The following is a 21201-nucleotide window of genomic DNA, read 5'->3' as shown; positions in this document are numbered from 1 at the left end:
CGGAGGTGATCTTGGGGAGCCCCAGCACGTCCTCGGGGCTGATGGCGGCTTTGCGCAGCAGTTCCTCCTCGGTGCAAGCGGCGGCGGCGGCGGCGGCTCCTCCGCCAGCGCCAGCCCCGGGCGCGCCTCCTCCTCCGGCGCCGCTGCCCTTCTTCACCTTCATGGCGCCGCCGCTCCTGCTGTTGCTGCTGCTGCTGCTGCTCTGGGCGGCCGCGGAGCGAGTGGCGGCGGCGGCGGCGGCGCGCGCGGAGGCTGCTGCAGCGGCGGCGGCGACAGCGACCACGGTCGCCTCGCTCATCCCCGCCCGGCCGCGCGCCCTAAGCGCCTTTGCGGCCGCCGGGCCGCCCCTTCAGGCCCGGCTCCGCCCCAGCGGAGGGAGGAGGGAACGCAAGGGCGCCTCAGAGCGCGTGCAGAGCGCGGGGTAGAAGTGGTGCGCGCAAGCTCGCCGGGCTGTTGTGAAAGGAACATGGCAGGAAGGGAGGACCAGGAGGAAGAGGGGCAACCCTGCCCTCCTTGGAACAGGTGGGTAAGGGGTAAGTATTATTTCATTTAGAATCATGAGGACTAGCATCTTTCTTTTAAAGGGAAGGGACGCAGCTTAGTGGTGGTGACCTGCTTTGCATGCAGGTCCTGGGTTCAATCCTTGGCAGACTCTCTAGGTTCCGCTGGGAAAGGCTCCCTTGCCTGAAACCCTGGAGAGCAGCTGCCAGCCAGTGTAGGCAATACTAAGCTAGATGGAGCATCGGTCTTGCTCAGCTTTGATAGAGGCAGCTCCCACTGTTCCTATAACACAGCGATAGCCAAAGTGCCGCCCTCCAGCAAACACGCCTTCAGTTCTGCCTCCACTGTCAGAGTGGAGCATTGCAAGTAAGGAGAGTGATGCTCTCGCACTCAGGTCCTGCCTCCTTATGGACACCAAGGCTGGCCACCGTGAGAACAGGAAGGTGGGCCAGGTGGGCCCCCTGAGGCCTGATCCAGCCGCAGCAGGGGCCTTCTGATATCCTCAATCTCTGGGGGGCCACAGGGGCCCCCTCCCTGCTCCAACCCAGCACCCGCAGGAGGCCCGTCACCAAACTCCCAGGCGCTGCCCCAGGCGCCGAAGAACGACAACCCTGCAGAAAGAGACTCCCATCTATCCAAGCAGACTTTTATTGAGCATCCAGAAGTCTCCTTTGGTACCGGCCATCCCCTCCATGAACAAGGGCAGAATTTATGCCAACATGCAAACTTTCCATGGCTATGCGAGGAGGGATAAGCAAGGTCCCTTCCTAGCCCTGCAAGTGAACAGGATTTATTGGGGGCCACCCACAAAATGACATGCGGGGACAGAAACAGAAGTGGCCCGTTCTATCCCACTGCATTCTTCCAAAACTTATTTCTACAAAAAGGAAAATCTGTTTTTTAAAAAGCACCAAACCCACAAGGGAGATAATATTTTCCAAACCATCAGTTTGGGTGTGTGAGATGCAATTAATATTTACATCGAATTTTTGAAACAACAGCTGGCTACTGAAGTATTTCATCGCACATCATTTATTCGCCGTTGGCTTGTGGTTTTCTCAAAACTTCTCATTTCTTCATTTGTTCCCTGCCTAAGACGTTTTTGCCACATTTAAACTCCTTATATCCAAATGTACAAATTTATAATAATTTATGTTGCGGGCGCCTGGTTTTTTTTGTGTGTGTGGACTTTGCAAAGAGTGAAGACAATATTGTAGGCTGAAGAGAGTCTGGATGGGGTAGCTGGCTGCTGGCGGGACGCGATTATGAATTTCGGTTTTCCGCTTTTCGGTTGGTTTTCTATATAAAACAATGGAACTTGTTTTCAATGGCAATAATAATATCCAAAATGGCGCAGCGCTCTTCTTTGGACGGTCCCATCACAGTCTTGGCAGCACCCTTTGAATCCAGTGGCCGACCTCGCAGGGAGGGCGGTGGAGGTCAGCTGCTACAAACTCTCCAACACAGCACAGAGGGAAACTCAGATCAAGAGGAGGACGGGGCCCCATCCCAGGAAGAGAGAGAGGGTTGCATCCAGACCCCAGGTGCCCTCTCTGGCCCCGCACTGCCCTCCATCCCAACTCCATGTGCCTCAGTCCACTTTGATTGCGGCTTTCTTGCTGTGCCTCATCTCCCGGCCGATCTTCACCAGGGACAGCAGAATGGGGACGGCCATGGGCAGGAAGAGGGGGATGTAGATGGCGAACTTCTGGTCGTCGGGGAAGTAGAGGAGGTGGAGGAGGGAAGGGTCGAAAAAGGCCCTCTCCGAGGCGTTGATGGCCGCCTTGCTGGCCTGGAAGGCAGAGTCCAGGCGCCCCTGGCTGAGCTCGGCCAGCGCCTCCTGGGCAAATGCCACAGCGTGGTACACCTAGGGTTAAAAAAGGGCACAGGGATCAGGCCGGTTTCGCTGGGTTGGTGCCAGGACAGCTGCTTTGCATGCAGAAGGTTAGCATAAGGCAGCTTCCTCGTTTCTATTTAAATCAGCCCTGAATTCGTAACCTTTGTCCTTCCTTTGAATCTTTATCTTTAGGGGAAGGGTGAGAGTCCCTGCTTAGAATCATAGAGTTGTAGAGTTGGAAGGGACACCCATGGGTCATCTAGACCAACCCCCTTTTCAAGGCACCACAAGACTTGGCAATTGTTGTCGCAGCAACGAGCTTAGCACAAGACCACAAAGAGGGAGGCAAAGTGGGGTTCCGGTTTCCGCCGGCAGGAATGGCGGACCTGTTTTCCATCCCTCTGACCTTCGTAAGGAATTTGGCGGTTGCTAGGGGAGTAAATGGCAACCCCCTACCCTCTCCGGGGGTTACGGAGAGGGGCCGCTGGCCCGCGATGCCCCCAGACCCACTCCGACTGTTTATGGAGTGGGGGGAGCTTGGGCTGAAAAGCACTTACGAGGGCCAGGACTCCCGGACGCTAATCTGCATGGCGGGGATTTCCATGGTTAAAGAAGATAATTAGGCTTAAATCTATGGACATACTTCAGAAGGAGGGGAAGAAGCGCTGTTTACTGCTGAGAAATTTATGCTGCTGAGGGAGAGGAGTCAAAGGCTGTATTTCATCTGGAAGGATTGATGGGGACGGAGCGATAAGGGAAGCGAGTTTTTTTTTATTTTTCTTCATATGAGTTACTTCGTACCTTCCCAGACGCGATGTCCTGGCTTGTTTGGAGTGAAAGAGAAGCAAAAGACTGTGTGAGTTGAACTTTATAAACTGTTGTTACTGAGCATATTTTTTAAAGATGTGGAGTTGCCGATGAGAAAAGCCCCCCCCCCCCCTAGTCGGACGGAAGGAGTCCTGGACGCGTTCGGAGGATTTATGAGCTGTGACGCACTTTGAATTGGAGCAGCGACCTGAAGCTAAGTTCAGCTATAGGGCAAGGAGATCCATTAATTTACCAAGAGTTTATGGTTTGATGTTTGGGTCTTCTACCTGGAAAAGCTGTAAATTTTATAAAGATCGTTAATCTACATGGCTATGAGAGAAAACGAAAGTGATTTGAGCTTTTTAAGATGGCGCTGCTTCGACGCAACAGGGAGCTCCAGACTAAGAAGATTTATGGGGAGGCTGGACTGATTAACCCACACAGGAGAAAGAACATCTGTGAAACCTTGTTTGATATTTATCTCAGCAGCTGGGAAACAATCGGTTGAAAGTGGAAAACATCTATGTGACTGTAAGGGGAAGATCTGGATTATTATGAACTTGGAGAGACGATTTGAACTTTAGAAAAAAGACGGCAGTGGACGGTTGCGAGGAATCTCCAATTTCTTGAAGCATGGGAACCCAAAAAAAAAAATTCTCTAGATGATTTGGCATAACATTCGGTTTGATTGATATATATATGTGTATAATTTGAAATAATGAATGTGATATAATTGGTTTTAATTGGAAAATTAATAAAAATATATTTAAAAAAAAAAAAGAGGGAGGCAAAGTGGAGGAGCGCTGCCCCGAAAAAAACCCCTCCCCGGGAGTTTACCTTGGAAGCCACGTCGTCCTTGATGACAATGTTGCTGATCTTGCCCAGCAGCTGAGCCAGGGAGGTCAGGGTGGTGGAGACGGTGGCCACATTCTCCACCGTCCGAGCCCACAGCAGGCGGTCCAGCTCCCAGTCGGAGAGACCCTCGTTCCCGGGGCTTTCGAGGATGGCCCCCTCCGGCAGGGGACCCGGCAGGATCCCAAACAGCAAGCTGCAGAGAGAAAGAGGCACAGCCAGCAGATTTAGACACCGCTTAGGGCAACAGCAGGGACCCAGGTGGCGCTGTGGGCTAAACCACTGAGCCTAGGGCTTGCCGATCAGAAGGTCGGCGGTTCGAATCCCTGCGGCGGGGTGAGCTCCCGTTGCTCGGTCCCAGCTCCTGCCAACCTAGCAGTTCGAAAGCACGTCAAAGTGCAAGTAGATAAATAGGAACCGCTACAGCGGGAAGGTAAACGGCGTTTCCGTGCGCTGCTCTGGTTCGCCAGAAGCGGCTTTGTCATGCTGGCCACATGACCTGGAAGCTGTACGCCGGCTCCCTCGGCCAATAATGCGAGATGAGCGCGCAACCCCAGAGTCGGTCACGACTGGATCTAATGGTCAGGGGTCCCTTTACCTTTACCTACAGCAACAGCAGGTTTATATGTTGCTTCTGCAACAACAGTTTTATGCACCGCTTAGGGCAACAGATGTATATACTGCTTAATGCCAAAACAGGCTTCTACGCGGTTTACAAAATACAGAAATCAGCAACACACAAGCACTAGAATACAAGCATCTGTAATCAAAATATACAATAAACAAACCTTGAGCTTTAGGGATGTGGGCAGCTGTCTTAATAGCAAGTCGCCATCTAGCTTAGCATTGCCTGCACTGACTGGCAGCAATGGCTCTCCAGGGTTTCAGAACGGGAGTCTCTCCCAGCCCTACCCTATTCCCAACATCCTATATCCAACATCCCATTCCCCTGAGCCTTCTGCATGCAAAGCAATGCTCTGCCACTGAACTACAGCCCTTCCCCTGAAAATAAAGCAAGTTCCTAGTCCTCATGGTGCTGAACAAAAAGGAGCCTGGGACCTTCTGCATGCGGGGGTTGAGCTAGATGACCCTTGGGGGGTCCCTGCCAACTCTACGATTCTATGATCCGTAACAACGCACCGCAGCTGCGCCAGAAACACCTCCATGACCCGTGTCATGTCGACATCCACCCTCCTCGGGACGGAGGTCTCGTTGGCCGTCTCACGCTCCACGTTGTACACCTGGACACAAGGGAGCCAGTTATTCATTCACGTACAAAAGGACCCCCGTTGCATTAAAGAGAAATCTCAAAGTGGTTTGTGTCAAAAATACATCAAAGCATATGAAAATGTTAAAAGGCAAGACAACAGTCACAATGGAAGGCCGGCACAAACCTGGTGGAACAGAAAGGGTTTTCCATAGTATTCTGGTGGGAATGATTAATATTACCAAAGAAACTGGTTTGCTGTCCAAAATCAACATTGCTGGGTATTTTTGATTATACCTATGTAGATATATGGACCCAGGTGGCACTGTGGTTAAACCACTGGGCCTAGGGCTTGCTGATCAGAAGGTCGGCAGTTCGAATCCCTGTGACGGGGTGAGCTCCCATTGCTTGGTCCCAGCTCCTGCCAACCTAGCAGTTCGAAAGCACGTCAAAAATGCAAGTAGATAAATAGGAACCGTTACAGCGGGAAGGTAAACGGTGTTTCCATGTGCTGCTCTGGTTTGCCAGAAGCGGCTTTGTCATGCTGGCCACGTGACCTGGAAGCTATACGCCGGCTCCCTCGGCCAATAATGCGAGATGAGCGCGCAGCCCCAGAGTCGGTCACGACTGGACCTAATGGTCAGGGGTCCCTTTACCTTTTACCTTTTATGTAGATATATTGCCAAAAGAACTGGTTTTATATCCACCTAAACATTAGGAAGAACTTCCTGACAGTAAGAGCTGTTTGGCAGTGGAATTTGCTGCCAAGGAGTGTGGTGGAGTCTCCTTCTTTGGAGGTCTTTAAGCAGAGGCTTGACAGCCATATGTCAAGAATGCTTTGATGGTGTTTCCTGCTTGGCAGGGGGTTGGACTGGATGGCCCTTGTGGTCTCTTCCAACTCTAGGATTCTATGATTCTATATATGATCTTGGCAGCTAATAGTAACTGCAGCTCAATGGAAAACGGGCCAAAATAGGACCCTGGGCACTTGGTACCCTCTGGAACAGTGCTAGAATGGAGAAAATGGGGCATGATTTGAGATGTTAATGAGGACTAGAACCTCCAGGCGCATTGTATACCGTTTAGCACTCCTTTGTGAAATATACACAACAGAAGCATCATGTTCAAGACAATGCTTGTTGCAAGCCTGGCAAACCAGGAAGTAGACTTGGCAATCAGATAACACCGATATTCTTTATGGGATGGCAAAATTTATCCTTGCTTTTTTCTTTCCGGCCTCGGGCTTTGTTATTTTCACCCACATGCAACTGCGCTCATTCTATGTGCCTGTTTTACAGTTTTGCCTTCAATCTTCTCATTTTCCTCTCTTTTTATGACTGTTCTGTCTGTTTTATATATGCTATAAAATGACATTTGAAAAACCACAGTCTTCCAAAAAAGAAAACAAAGTTTTCAGCAGGTGCTTTAAAAGTACAAAACAAAAACAAAACAAACAGAAGGCACCTGCCGAGTCTTCGGTGGCAGAGAGTTCCACAGGCCCAATGGCACTAAAGGCTCAAGCAAGGAACGACCGTGCAACGCCCCTGCAGAGCTTGCGGCAGCCCTGCCCGCCTCCTCACCATGATCCCACCCCAGCGGGGGCTGTGGAAAGCGTTGGTGGGGACCGAAGCACCGTCCTTGTCCTGGATATAGAGGGGCGAGTGCAGGCGCTCTGGCACGTAGAGCAGGAAATTGAGGACCGGGTAGAGCGAAGAGGCGCTGGAACCTGCGAGGAGGGACACACATAGAGAGAGAGAAGGCTGTTTTGGACTACAACACCCATCGTCCTGCGCTAGCTGGGGAACTGGAGACCCACTATCGATTTGCACAGAACGATGGCAAGCTGTCCCATTGGAGAGATCATTTGAAAAGTAGTGGTAACAATCACTAGGCGAAATAAGTGGAGAGAAGAAGTCATTGGTGTTAAATGCCCCAGAAACCAAGGACTAGAACAGTGATGGCGAACCTATGACACGCGTGTCAGACGTGACACGCAGAGCCCTCACTGCTGACACGCGCCCCATCGGCCCATTCGCGCTGTTGTCCCCCCCCCCCATTTGTTCTCCTGCTCCTCCTACAGCTTGTCTCCGCTAGAGCTTGTCTCCGCTGTTAAAACCTGGATCCTTTTTTGTTGTTATTGTTGCTGGTAGCCAGAGATTGGTTTTTTTAACCTGTTCTGTGCTGTTTTTTTCTGGCACTTTGGCAGATTATGATTGGGTGTAACAGCGTTTGTTTTTTAACCTGTTCTGTGCTGGGGTTTTTTTTTTTGCGCTCTGGCAGTCTATGTCGGTGCTGCGTGTTAGTTCCAGCAAAGGTATTATTCGTCATTTATTTCTGTTCTCTTTCCCCCCCCCCAAAAAAAAGCGCAGCAGCTTTGGGGCATCCCCCCCCAAAAGCAAAGCAACTTGTGCACACCCCCCAAAAAACCTCCAAAACTTTGGTCAGCAGCTCCCCCCCAAAATCTTAACAACTCTGGGTACTTCGTGATAAATAAGGGGTTTTTGGTTAGGTTAGGTTAAATAATTAGTTTTTTGTTTATTAACTACAGTAATATATTACAATTATACATTTTTGTTATTTAAACTATAAATATTACAAAATTATGTTTTTTTCCTCGAAGTGACACACCACCCGAGTTATGCTCGGTTTTTAGGCGAATTTTGACACACCAAGCTCAAAAGGTTGCCCATCACTGGACTAGAATCTCCTTTCATTGTTTGAAGTTCTGGCATAGTGAGATTGTTCCATTGTTTGTTGGTATGTTCAGACCTTTTTTAAAAACAAGGTGCTGCAGTATGTTTTAAGTCAGACCTGAAATATTCTGGGGGTAGGGTGGTGGCCTCTTCCTTACGGTGTTGTTGGAAGATATTCCGGGTGTGGGCTTTGAGATACCGTGTTTCCCCCTTTTTAAGGCGTAGTCATAAAATAAGCCATAGCAGCATTTCTAAGCATTTGAGAAATATAAACCGTACCCCGAAAATAAGCCATAGTGATAGGCGCTGTGTGGAAGAGAGCACTGAGCTCCCCGAGTCAGCAGCAGCAACGCCGGCCGCAGCAGTGTTTGCTGAGTCCTTTCTTGCTTTTGGGACTTGGTTACTGTGCTGGCTTGGGATGGTGTGTGTGCAATTGCTGTTGCTGCTTCGTGTTTTTCAGCTGGATTCTCTGGGTTCTAAGCACTTTCCCCCGTTTGTTTGCGAAGCAGCACTCGGCTGCAGCCCCTGCCTCTCCCGACGGCTGCATGAATGCGAGGCTGGATTTGATCGCTATCTCCTTTTCCATTTCTTTTGTCTTTGAGCACCCGGCCCCGCCCCCTCTCCCCTTCGTGGAATGAAGAACGGAGTTTTAGCAGCATTTCCTCATTATAAAAAAAAGGTCAGGAACTTTTACTTTAACCTCAAAAATGGGATATTTCCTCTCTCTAAAAACAACTCTGACCTGAACACCAATAAAACGGGGGTAGATCACCTCCAGTTTATAAATCCGCAAGTAGATCGCAGTCTCCTGGAAGTTGGGCTCTATACTTTGGCTGATTGCAAGCCTTTGCATCTTTAAAAAACAAAAACCATGCGCTTCTCAGTCTTAATTTTCCTTTAATTCATCCCCCTATACCCTCCTCCAACCATTGCCTCCTTCCATTCCTTACCCCCCTCCCTCTCTCCCCACTTCCCTCACTCCTGTGCGATCTCATTGCTTTTTCTGTTGTGTTGTCTATTTTATATTTAATATTATTACCCTTTATGATGTTATTTTTTCCCTTGCGATAATTATTTATTTTTTATCTTTAACTTTCCTTTCCATATTTTTCCATATATAACTCAACACTTTCAAATTCATTCTTAACTCTTTGGATAGAGTGCCCCCCCCATTATTGTTGTTAATTTTACAATTCCTGGATTTTTTATGGAACCGAACAGCTTGGGTGCTTCAGAATGTGCCTTCTGTTGCTACAGGGCTATGGGGCTTCACTATTTGACCCCCCCCCCCCAGGTTGGGATTTTTAAAGTAGCTCTGTGGGTCCCAGGGCGCAGAATCACCCACGAACCTTTCCTTTGTCTAAACAGACCTCTTCCCCCCTGACTTTGGAAGGCTGTGCTTCAAGGGTGATACCAGGGGTTTTTTAAGACCTGCGCCTCTTAAGGATTGTTACGGTCCATAACTTCCATTGCTTTCTACAGGGTTGGGGGTTTAAAGCACTGCCACCCGCACCCCACCCTGCAGGCGCTCGGAACTGGCAGCGCCAACAACGCGCCCAGCAGCGCGCAGAAGAGAGCACCGAGCATCCTGAGCCAGTGGGTCCCAGTAGTACCAGCACTTTTTTTAAAAAAAGACACCCCCTGAAAATAAGCCACTGTGTGTTTTTTTGAGGGAAAAAAGTTATAAGACGGTGTCTTAAAAAAGGGGAAACACGGTAGGGGTACCAGACGTCCCCGTTCCCTGGGGACAGTCCCCGGATTTGCGAATAAGTCCCCGGACCAATTCCATCCCCGGAATGTCCCCGGATTTCATTTCATGTCCCCGGGAAACGCAGCAGCGGCAGTCTCAGCAGCCTGGAGCAGTTGACTCTGGCTGGCTTCAGGAGCTGCACGGAAGTCCCCATCTGATGGGGGTGCGGGGGCTCTAAGACGCAGCTTCTGGCTGCCTCCACCTTCCCCGACCCCAGCAACTAAGCTGCGAAGGGAGGCTTCATGCTGCCTATCAGAGCAGCCTCCCAACTCTTACTTGCGTGCAAGCAGGAGCGGGGCGGAGATCTCTCAGTCAGGCAACGGGGGAACCTTCCTTCCCAGCTGAGGGATCCCCGCCCGCTCCTGCTTGCACACAAGTAGGAGTGGGATTGGGGCTGCTCCGATGGGAAGGGAGGCATTGCGCTGCCCGAGCCTCGCCGAGCCGCCTCCGCTCTCGGCCCTCCTTCTCCGCCTTCCACGCCTGACCCCCCCCCCACGCACCGCTTCCCCACCACCACCAAAGAACCAACAAGTGAGGGGCTGCCCAGGCACATGGAGAAAGGAGATCGAAGCCTCAGAGGAAGGGGAAACGCGGCGGTTGAGGTCAAGGCGGCGGCCGCCCCATTGCCACCGCCATCGCTGCAGCGTCAGCATCCCGAACGTGTAGCATTTATTTATTTATTTATTTAAAGTGTCCCCAGATTCATTGAAAAAAATCTGGTAACCTTACTTGGAGATCTATGGCCTTTTAAACTGTTTTTTTTTTTTTTTTGCATATCATTTTTATTAAGTTTCCAAACATAAACAATTAAACATTTATATATATAGTTAAGTATAGATCGTTAAGTATATAGTTAAGGGATATAACGGAGATAAAGACAGAAGAGAAAACGTACAGAAATAATGAAATGAGCAGGAAAGCGAGGAGGTGAAAATTAAAAAAAAACAGACGTGAAAGGAGGAGGAAGCTAAGTTCGACAGAACTGATAAAATAAGACGTGGAAAAAGAAGTTGATATCGAAGGATGAGGGGTAGGGGAAGTTGTATTTTTATTATGTTTTTGATGTATTGTATATAATGGCCTTTTAAACTGTGTGCGTTTGTTATTGGGTTTTTCTTTCATATTGTGGTATGTGTTTTTGTGTTTTTATAATGCAAACTGTCCCGTGATCCTCAGATGAAGGCAGAAAAACGAAATGAAATCTCCCCGGATGACATTGGGGGTCATTCACTGCCTCCCTCAGCCTAACCTACCTCGCAGGGTTGTTGTGGGCGATTAAAGAAGCAGAGAACCGCGGTGGGATATGAAGGCAGCAAGGGCTTCTGGGATCTCTTGGGAGGAACCAATAAGCAGCCTCCCCCTCCCCGGTCGAGAGAAAGAGGGACTCACCCAGCCTGGCTTCCACGGGGTTAATGACGTGCGGGAGGCTGTGGGCGCTCAGGATGTAGCTGGAGGAAGCAGCGTCAAAGCGGGGCGTGACGCCCAGGGCGGCGTAGTAGAGGATCTGCAGAATTAGAATCCTAGAGTTGGAAGAGACCACAAGGGCCATCCAGTCCAACCCCCTGCCAAGCAGGAAACACCATCAAAGCATTCTTGACATATGCCTGTCAAGCCTCTGCTTAAAGACCTCCAAAGAAGAAGACTCCACCACACTCCTTGGCAGCAAATTCCACTGCCGAACAGCTCTTACTGTCAGGAAGTTCTTCCTAATGTTTAGGTGGAATCTTCTTTCTTGAAGTTTGAATCCATTGCTCCGTGTCCGCTTCTCTGGAGCAGCAGAAAACAACCTTTCTCCCTCCTCCATATGACATCCTTTTATATATTTGAACATGGCTATCATATCACCCCTTAACCTTCTCTTCTCCAGGCTAAACATACCCAGCTCCCTAAGCCGTTCCTCATAAGGCATCCTTTCCAGGCCTTTGACCATTTTGGTTGCCCTCCTCTGGACACGTTCCAGCTGGTCAGTATCCTTCTTGAACTGTGGTGCCCAGAACTGGACACAGTACTCCAGGTGAGGTCTGACCAGAGCAGAATACAGTGGTACTATTACTTCCCTTGATCTAGATGCTATACACTCCTATTGATGCAGCCCAGAATTGCATTGGCTTTTTAAGCTGCTGCATCACACTGCTAACTCATGTCAAGTCTGTGGTCTACCAAGACTCCTAGGGGAATTAGGGGGGGGAAGAAGTGGCCGTAAGCCCCCCGCGCAGGGCAGGGGCGCTGCAAGACTCCCAGCCAACTCGCACCCGGCACTCACCTGAGAGTCCACAGAGAACTCGGCCAGCGCACTCAGCTTCCCCAGGAGGGGGTCCACGTAGCGATGGATGGCCCCCTCGATGTCCCAGTGGACGCTGTGGGCTCTCGGGTCGGGGTTCAGCAGGCTGAAGGTGACCTCGTATCCTGTAGCAGAGCGGAGGGGGAATATATTGGCTTACTCATAGAATCAGTCGGAAGGGACTGCAAGGGCCATCTAGTCCAACCCCCCTGCAATGTGGGAATCTTTTGTCCAAAGTGGGACTTGAACCCACAACCCCAAGGTTAAGAGCCTCACACTCTATGGACTGAGCTATCCCAGCCGGACTTGCTTCGTAAAATTTATATACCCCTTGATTGTTCAAAAAGAACCCACAAGGGGCTTTTACAAAAACAAGGAAATAATAAAACTATCAATTGGGAGAACTGACCAAGGTTAAATGCTACTAAAGAAACGATTGTTTGCTGCCCAAAATGAAAGTTTTTGACCATCAAAAGAATTTATCTTGGCAGTTCGAATAGCCATTGCGGCTGAATGGAAAACTGTCCAAAATCTGACACTGGACACTTGGGGCTACTCACTCCGAATGGAATCATAGAATCCTAGAGTTGGAAGAGACCACAAGGGCCATCCAGTCCAACCCCCTGCCAAGCAGGAAACACCATCAAAGCATTCTTGACATATGCCTGTCAAGCCTCTGCTTAAAGACCTCCAAAGAAGGAGACTCCACCACACTCCTTGGCAGCAAATTCCACTGCCGAACAGCTCTTACTGTCAGGAAGTTCTTCCTAATGTTTAGGTGGAATCTTCTTTCGTGTAGCTTGAATCCATTGCTCCGTGTCCGCTTCTCTGGAGCAGCAGAAAACAACCTTTCTCCCTCCTCTATTTGACATCCTTTGTTATATTTGAACATGGCTATCATATCACCCCTTAACCTTCTCTTCTCCAGGCTAAACACACCCAGCTCCCTAAGCCATTCCTCATAAGGCATCGTTTCCAGGCCTTTGACCATTTTGGTTGCCCTCTTCTGGACACGTTCCAGCTTGTCAGTATCCTTCTTGAACTGTGGTGCCCAGAACTGGACACAGTACTCCAGGGGAGGTCTGACCAGAGCAGAATACAGTGGTACTATTACTTCCCTTGATCTATTTTCACAGTGCAGAAAATTAGGCAACACTGGAGACTTCAGCAGGAACTAGAACTTCCAGGCACTTTTAACATGATTTGGTATTCCTTGTTACGTATGTGCCCAGCCACCCTCTTTAATCCGAAGAATTGGTCCTCTTACCGCAATATGTCTAGGAGTACCACCCATCGCAATGCATTGCCCCAGCCACTCTGGATGGCTCCCAACAAATTAAAACATACAGAATCATAGAATCGTAGAGTTGGAAGAGACCACAAGGGCCATCCAGTCCAACCCCCTGCCAAGCAGGAAACACCAGCAAAGCATTCTTGACATATGCCTGTCACATAATACCCCCTTCACATTCGTAAGGACTCAGTTGTTTAGCGTGGCAGCACCTGCCCTTCGGAACTCCCTGCCGATTGATATTAAGCAGGCGCCTTCGCCATAAACATTTCAGTACCTGCTAAAAGCTTTCCTGTTTGGACAAGCCGCTCCAGGTGCTTAGAAAAAGTTAAGGTGGATTTTAATTTGTTCCAATCCACTGTTGTTTCAACTTTTTGTATACTTTACATTACTGCCGTGAATTGTGATGATCTTATGGTTTTATCTTTTTTTGTCAACCGCTTTGAGGTTTTTCCTACAATCAAGTAAATAGACAGCAGAACCATCTTTTCCAAGGCAACCTCAGCCCAAACCTAGCAAATTTGGAAACAGATTTTATAAACCAGATCAATGTGAGATTCGTCACTGGCACCTGCAACTGTGCTCATTCTATGTGTTGATTTACAGCTCTGTTTTTCATCTTTCAATTTTCATCTGTTGTCCTAACTGTTCTTTCCGATTTATATACGTTACAAACCGAAATAAACAAAATTTTATGGGGAAAATGTATGAAAAAATGGCAATAATTTCGAAAATAGCAATGGACTACAAACAGACAAAGACTTGAATCGGTTTTCTAAACATTCTTGCCCAAAAAAGAATGTTTTCATCAGGTGCTGAAAAGAGTGCAGCAAAGGCGCGTCTTCCATCTCAAGTGGCAGGGAGTTCCAAAGTGCAGGTGCTGCCACACTAAACATCTAATTCTTGCAAATGCAGAACAGCTGAAAGAATGCCAGTTGAGCGGGCATAGATGGGGCAGGTTCCTCTCAACATGCCAGCGTACTTGGCTCAGAGGCAAAAGAGGGGGGGAAGCGTTCTTCCTGGCAGGCAGAAATTCCACAGGTGCAACCCCAGCAGGTAAGGGAGCCTCTCTGGCTGGGAAATCCCTCCGCCCGACCATCCCTACCTACCCAGACTGGATTTGAAAGGGCGCTTCCACTCTGCGCCCAGCTGGCCGAGGGGAACGCGGTCAGAGAGGGCCTCTGCGATGGAGTCCAGGCTGAAGGAAACGGCACGGGTGACTTCTCGGACCTGGGCGTCCACAGCTGCCAGGACGTCTCCCGAGCCCCGAGGGGCCCGCACCACCGCGCTGCGCCGCTTGCCGATGTAGACGGTGACCTCCTGCAGAGGGAGAGAGGCCGGCAGTGAGCGAACTATAGTGACTTAATTCTGCACAGCGGCCCTGCGAGGCGGGACAAATCACACAATTTTTCTAGAACAACATATAAAGCAACCCAAAATGGTGTTAGCCGCTCTGAGCCCGGCTTTGGCCAGGGAGGTCAGGATATAAATAAAATTTATTATTATTATTTGCTGCATAATTTAGAATCATAGAGTTGGAAGATTCCACAAGGGCCATCCAGTCCAACCCCCTGCCAAGCAGGAAACACCATCAAAGCATTCTTGACATATGGCTGTCAAGCCTCTGCTTAAAGACCTCCAAAGAAGGAGACTCCACCACACTCCTTGGCAGCAAATTCCACTGCCAAACAGCTCTTACTGTCAGGAAGTTCTTCCTCATGTTGAGGTGGAATCTTCTTTCTTGTAGTTTGAATCCGTTGCTCCGTGTCCGCTTCTCTGGAGCAGCAGAAAACAACCTTTCTCCTTTCAACCTTTCCATAAAGGGGATTTTCCCACCCGCCGGAGGGTGGGGAGTAGCGGAGAGGGCAGGAGAGGGGCAGCCTACCTGTGGCAGGAGAACAGAGTTCCTCGGGATCACGTAGATGGTGAGGGAGCCCACAGCCGCCTCCTGCGCTGGAAGGAGCCCCTCACCCGCCTCTGGAACGAGAAGAAGAGGTGAGGCTATGGGGCTCCCCCCCTCCTGCTAGGCAGAGGCAAAGCCCCTCCCCAAAGCCCACCTACTCACCAAGACCTCCCCTTCTCCTTTGGAACTCCCTTCCACTGCATATCAGGCGCTTTCTCTGTCTCCCTAAAGACACTCCTCTGTCACATGTCAATGCTGCCCCTTTCTCCCTTTGGGGTGGGGCTCTGATCCGGGGCAGGGAGAAGTGGCCAGAGAGGGTGACGGTGCCCATGGCTGTCACCATAGCTGCCAAGTTATCCCTTATTTTAAGGGATTTTCCCTCATGCTGAATAGGCTTCCTCGTGAGAAAAGGGAAAACTTGGCAGCTATGGCTGTCACCCCAAAATCCTCTGCCCGCGTCCCTCACAGAGAGGATTGCACCGTGATCCTAGCTGAAGTCTTCTTGCACGTTCTTCCCAAGGGTTCTTGGAACTTTCCCCTGCGTCCCGTAAACTCCTCCCCAGAGCCCGGCACCCCACTCTATGAAAAAATCATTATTCAGAATAGCAGTTTGCACAGCCCACAAAGGAAGAATAACACAGTGAAGTTCAAAACAGGAGCACGTTTACTCAAAAGCCATTTAGCTGAAGTAACTCAATAAAAGTGGTACCTCGGTTTATGAACACAATTGGTTTCGGAAGTCTGTTCATAAACTGAAGCGTTCATAAACTGAAGCGAACTTTCCCATTGAAAGTAATGGAAAGTGAATTAATCCGTTCCAGATGGGTCCGCTGTGTTCCTAAACCAAAAATTTGTAAACCGAGGTGTTCATAAACCGAGGTTCCACTGTACAATTGATGAAATTGCTCCAGCGATACCGGCTCTTAAAATCTGATAGTCATTGACAATTCCAGCCCCCGGCCGCCCCCTTGCCTCTAAGCTCCCCCAGGCAATCCCACCCGCCCCCCAAGAGATGCCACCGCCCACTTTGGGAACCTCTGGTCCACCCATCTCCATCACAGGGATCAGAGCCTTTACCTGGCACCGAGGCCCGGGACAGAGTCTTCTCCTCCTGAGAAGTGGCTCGGCGGTAGGAAACCTCATAGCGGGACGTCACGCTGGTCTTGGCTGGAAGAAGGAGGCGGAGGATGAGATAGTCTGCTCTGCGGGTGACGGTCCTCAGCCAACCCCTGGGCTGCTTCCGAAACCCAAAGGTAACTGGGTCCCCAGCACCCACCCCCAGCACCCAGCACTCCTTCGTTCTGGGATAACAGGGTCCAGTTAATGGCAGAAACCCTTTTGGGATGCAGAGCAAGCTGCGTTTAAGCCATAGATTCTTGCTTAGACAAAGCACTTCATCCGTTGAAATCACGCAAACCCGGAAATGCTTGCAGGTAAGAAAATAACCGACGTTGTTTATTGAAGTTGCTTATTTAACTTATATGCAGAATTCATCATGCGAAAGGCTGGACTAGATGAATCCCAAGCCGGAATTAAGATTGCCGGAAGAAATATCAACAACCTCAGATATGCAGATGACACAACCTTGATGGCAGAAAGCGAGGAGGAATTAAAGAGGAGAGCACAAAATATGGTCTGAAGCTCAACATCAAAAAAACCAAGATCATGGCCACTGGTCCCATCACCTCCTGGCAAATAGAAGGGGAAGAAATGGAGGCAGTGAAATATTTTACTTTCTTGGGCTCCTTGATCACTGCAGATGGTGACAGCAGTCACGAAATTAAAAGACGCCTGCTTCTTGGGAGAAAAGCATTGACAAACCTAGACAGCATCTTAAAAAGCAGAGACATCACCTTGCCGACAAAGGTCCGTATAGTTAAAGCTATGGTTTTCCCAGTAGTGATGCATGGAAGTGAGAGCTGGACCATAAAGAAGGCTGATCGCCGAAGAATTGATGCTTTTGAATTATGGTGCTGGAGGAGACTCTTGAGAGTCCCATGGACTGCAAGAAGATCAAACCTCTCCATTCTGAAGGATATCAACCCTGGGTGCTCACTGGAAGGACAGATCATGAAGCTGAGGCTCCAATACTTTGGCCACCTCATGAGAAGAGAAGAATCCTTGGAAAAGACCCTGATGTTGGGAAAGATGGAGGGCACTAGGAGAAGGGGACGACAGAGGACAAGATGGTTGGACAGTGTTCTCGAAGCTACGAACATGAGTTTGCCCAAACTGCGGGAGGCAGTGGAAGACAGGAGTGCCTGGCGTGCTATGGTCCATGGGGTCACGAAGAGTCGGACACGACTAAACGACTAAACAACAACAAAGAACTTGGATAGCAAAGTTTATAGTTCTAGTCCATGGGTAGGCAAACTAAGGCCCGGGGGTCGGATCCGGCCCAATCGCCTTCTCAATCCGGCCCGCGGAAAGTCTGGGTATCGGCTTGTTTTTACATGAGTAGAATGTGTCCTTTTATTTAAAATGCATCTCTGGGTTATTTGCGGGGCATAGGAATTCATTCATGTTTTCCCCCCAAAATATAGTCCGGCCCCCCAAGAGGTCTGAAGGAAGAAGAGTTTGGATTTGATATCCCGCTTTATCACTCCCCGAAGGAGTCTCAAAGCGGCTCACATTCTCCTTTCCCTTCCTCTCCCACAACAAACACTCTGTGAGGTGAGTGAGGCTGAGAGACTTTAGAGAAGTGGGACTAGCCCAAGGTTACCCAGCAGCTGCAAGTGGAGGAGCGGGGACACGGACCCGGTTCACCACATTACGAATCCACCGCTCTTAACCACTACACCACACTGTCCACTGAAGTACAATGGACCGGCCCCCTCCAGGGAAAATTGAGGCAGCCCATGCTGGCTCCTTCGTTTTCTCAGAGGATGGTGAAAGAGGAACTCTCAGGTCTGAGAGAGAAGTGGGAGGAAGGAGCAGGAAGCAGGATTTTTAAGGAGAGGTCGGGTGGCCACCATAGCTGCCAAGTCTCCCGTTTTCCCCGGGAAATCCCTGTTTTTCCAGCTGTTCCTAGCTGAAAAAACAGATTTTTTCGTTTTTCCCCGGTTTATTCTGGCGCGGTGGCCATTTTGGAACTGGGCGGAGCATGCTCAGAAGCGACTTTTGATGCTGCTCTGCCCAGTTCCAAAATGGCTGCTGTGCGACTTCTGGCGCGGCGGCCATTTTGGAACTGGGCAAAGCAGCATCAAAAGTCACTTCTGAGCATGCTCCACCCAGTTCCAAAATGGCGGCAGCGCTACTTCTGGCCTGCTATTTCCGGTCCGGTCCCTTATTTCTCTGACAGCAACTTGGCAGGTATGGTGGCCACCTGTCCCACGCACAATGGATGGTCACCTGCAGAGCCAGTCCCTGAAGCAACATCAACCAACTCACGGTTCAAGGGGATCTCGGCCTCCTGCGGTTTCCTAAAGGGCAATTTCCGCTCCAGATCCCCTGGAAGGGTCCCCTTGGCAAACACCACCGAGACGGGCACCGTCAGCTGGAACTGAATCAGAAAAGCGCAACGTCAGCAGGTGCGACCATAGGCAGACAGCCGGCAAGGGGGACCTGACTCTCCCCACTGGAGATTCGTAGCGATGCTCTTTTGGGCTGATCAAAGTTCCTAGTCCAGAGGATTTTGAGGGACGGCCAGGTTGGCAAAAGGCAGACCCTGTCTTGCTAGGATTGCCCAAGACAGCAAGCAGCACATATGAGGAGTCTGGAGGCAACAGGGTGATGCAGCAGCAAAAAAGCCTAATGCTATTCCAGGCTGCATCAAGAGAAGTCTAGTGCCCAGACCAAGGGAAGTCTTAGTCTCACTCTATTCTGCCTTGGTTGGACCACACCTGTTCAGCCTAGATAAGCGCAGGCCGAGAGGTGACATGAGAGCTGTATTCAAATATCTGAATTTCCACTTTTGTCTGATGCTCCAAAGGGTCGGACCTGAGCCAACGGATTCAATTTACAAGAAAGGAGATTTAAAACTAAACATCAGGACAATCTTTCTGACAGTTTGGCCGTGGAATGGGCTACCTTGAAAGGCAGTGGACTCTCCTTCATCTGTCTGGGGTCCTTTAGCCATGGTTCCTGCATTGAAGGGGGTTGGACTAGATGACCCCTGGGGGTCCCTCCCAAGCCTACAGGTCTATGATTCTACGAGGGGCCTGTTTTCGGCTCTGCAGGGGACCCTCGGAGCACAGTGCTGAGGAGGGGAAGAGGCAGGGTGTGTCCTCACCAGAAGCGTGTCCAGCTCAGCAATCTCCGAGTAAGGCAGCGAAGCGCGGTAGGTCTCTGTCGTCTTCCACCAGAGCGGAAGCCCCACCACGATGGCAATGGCGGCGAAGGAGAGAGCAGCATACTTCCCTCGCGCTTTCTCTGAGGAGACACAGAAGGGAGGAAGGGTTTGTAAAGGGCACACTCGGCCTGCAAAGATCTCCTTGTTTCAGTTCCCAATGGCAAAGGAACCTTTGGAACTCCTTGCCTATTGATATTGAGCCGGCACCTTCCCTGTACTCTTTTTGGTACCTGCCAAAAACATTCCTGTGTAGAGAAGCCTGTGCAGAGGCTTAGAAAGCGGGTGTGAATTTTAACCTGCTTTAGTATTTTAACTTTCCATACGTTTTTAATTAATGTTGTGATTTTTTCCTTGATGGTTTTATTGTTTCCTCTTTTTGTAATCTGCTCGGAGGTTTCTTCTGTACTCAAGTGATGTATAAAATGTTATGACTTTTATAAAACAAATAAAACAAATATAACCTCCAAATCCTGCAAAAGGCATGCACAGCTCACGCAAAGGCAGCCTTTGACATTCCGGTTCCAAATTCCAGTCCATCTTACTGTGGAGTTTGGGTGTTTTGAGTCGGCTCCTTTTGCAGCCAGCTGCCACCAGATCCTGTGGCGGTGAGTTCCACAGTTCAGCTGGGCTGTGTGTAAAGCGGAGCCCTCCCCCGCCTGCCCCTCCCCACTGAATCTACCTTCCATTCACTCAAACGGGATAGAAATACATTTCCCTACAAACCGTGCTGCTATCATCCTTACAGGAGAGTAAATCCCATTGAACACAATGGGGCTTGCTAAATTCGGGTCGAATCTGCAGTGACTCCGGGCCGGCGCCCGGACACCTGGGTCCCTGTGCCCCTGCTGACAGGGGTCTCGGATTCCTGGGTCCCCTCCCGGACACCTGGCTTCCCTCCCCTCCCCAGCCTCCCACCTGCCGCATCAATGGCTGCAACGGCGCTCGCATCGGCCGCCATCCTCGCTCCCGGAAGCTGCTGCCGGGCTGGCGTAGTCCTGGGGCAGAGCTCAAGGCCCCCAGGAGCGATTAACCCAATCAGACGCGCGGTAGAGATGAGCAGCAGGAAAAGCATCCAATCAGAGCTCTCCGAAGGAGCTCCCCGGCTGAAGGGCCGCTTGCCCGGCCCTAGGTAAGGGCAAGCCGCGGTCTACCCAATGAGTCGAAGCCGGAGGCGGGTCAGCCAATCGTACGCCGCCGCCTAACGCTGCGACAGCTAGACTGGCCAGTGGAGAAAAGAAAGAGCGAAGTAAGGCCCGCCCTTCAGTACGGCAAGTGGAAGGGAATAAAAAAAATACAAGAAAGGATAAAGGCTTTTTTTTAACCCTCTCCTCCCCTCCAAGGCAGGTTGCTTCTGTTAACGTTGACCGGAAAGTTCAACGATACGTGGTTTTAGGAGTTTTATTTCTTTTTATTTAGTTACTGCTGATTTTCACCATCTGTGAAATGTTTTTTAATCCATTGCTCCGTGTCCGCTTCTCTGGAGCAGCAGAAAACAACCTTTCTCCCTCCTCCATATGACATCCTTTCCTATATTTGAACATGGCTATCATATCACCCCTTAACCTTCTCTTCTCTTCTCCAGGCTAAACATACCCAGCTCCCTAAGCCGTTCCTCATAAGGCATCGTTTCCAGGCCTTTGACCATTTTGGTTGCCCTCTTCTGGACACGTTCCAGCTTGTCAGTATCCTTCTTGAACTGTGGTGCCCAGAACTGGACACAGTACTCCAGGTGAGGTCTGACCAGAGCAGAATACAGTGGTACTATTACTTCCCTTGATCTAGATGCTA

The 21201-nt window shown here is 50.1% G+C and overlaps 2 protein-coding genes across 3 annotated transcripts in view; both read right to left on the bottom strand.

The window, feature by feature from the left end:
- The window catches only part of UNC119 (unc-119 lipid binding chaperone), a 30717-nt gene extending 30441 nt beyond the window's left edge, over window positions 1-276 (bottom strand). The window contains exon 1 of the mRNA XM_035139595.3: window positions 1-276. Coding sequence (XP_034995486.2) covers window positions 1-163 — 163 coding nt within the window. The 5' untranslated portion in view covers window positions 164-276.
- Window positions 277-1515: 1239 nt separating this feature from the next.
- On the bottom strand, window positions 1516-20483 carry PIGS (phosphatidylinositol glycan anchor biosynthesis class S). Of its 2 annotated transcripts, XM_060283077.2 has the most exons (12): window positions 20329-20483; window positions 19354-19493; window positions 18513-18624; window positions 16200-16289; window positions 15105-15196; window positions 14329-14539; window positions 11911-12053; window positions 11037-11151; window positions 6785-6930; window positions 5138-5238; window positions 3983-4193; window positions 1516-2368 (listed from the first exon to the last, which is right to left on the bottom strand). In XM_060283077.2, the coding sequence occupies exons 1-12, from the start codon at window positions 20369-20371 to the stop codon at window positions 2093-2095; spliced, it is 1680 nt and encodes a 559-aa protein (XP_060139060.1). In that variant the 5' UTR covers window positions 20372-20483; the 3' UTR covers window positions 1516-2092. The 2 variants fall into 2 exon arrangements, with proteins under 2 accessions (XP_060139060.1, XP_088514212.1); XM_088658086.1 differs by lacking the exons at window positions 6785-6930; window positions 11037-11151.
- Window positions 20484-21201: the final 718 nt, after the last annotated feature.

The sequence above is a fragment of the Zootoca vivipara genome, chromosome 14 (assembly GCF_965207765.1).
Source record: "Zootoca vivipara chromosome 14, rZooViv2.hap1.1, whole genome shotgun sequence".
NCBI lineage: Eukaryota > Metazoa > Chordata > Lepidosauria > Squamata > Lacertidae > Zootoca > Zootoca vivipara.
Note: the sequence above shows the minus strand (reverse complement) of the source record. Positions and strands in the feature narration are given on the sequence as shown.

What these genes read in the sequence shown, in the direction of transcription:
- PIGS (XM_060283077.2), bottom strand. Translation starts at nt 20,371, where the DNA reads ATGGCGGCCGATGCGAGCGCCGTTGCAGCCATTGATGCGGCAG. An exon ending in AGTTCTCTGTGGACTCTCAG is followed by an intron (nt 11,152 to 11,910) that starts GTGAGTGCCGGG and finishes CTAATTCTGCAG; the next exon opens with ATCCTCTACTACGCCGCCCT. An exon ending in CCCGCTGGGGTGGGATCATG is followed by an intron (nt 5,239 to 6,784) that starts GTGAGGAGGCGG and finishes CCTTGTGTCCAG; the next exon opens with GTGTACAACGTGGAGCGTGA.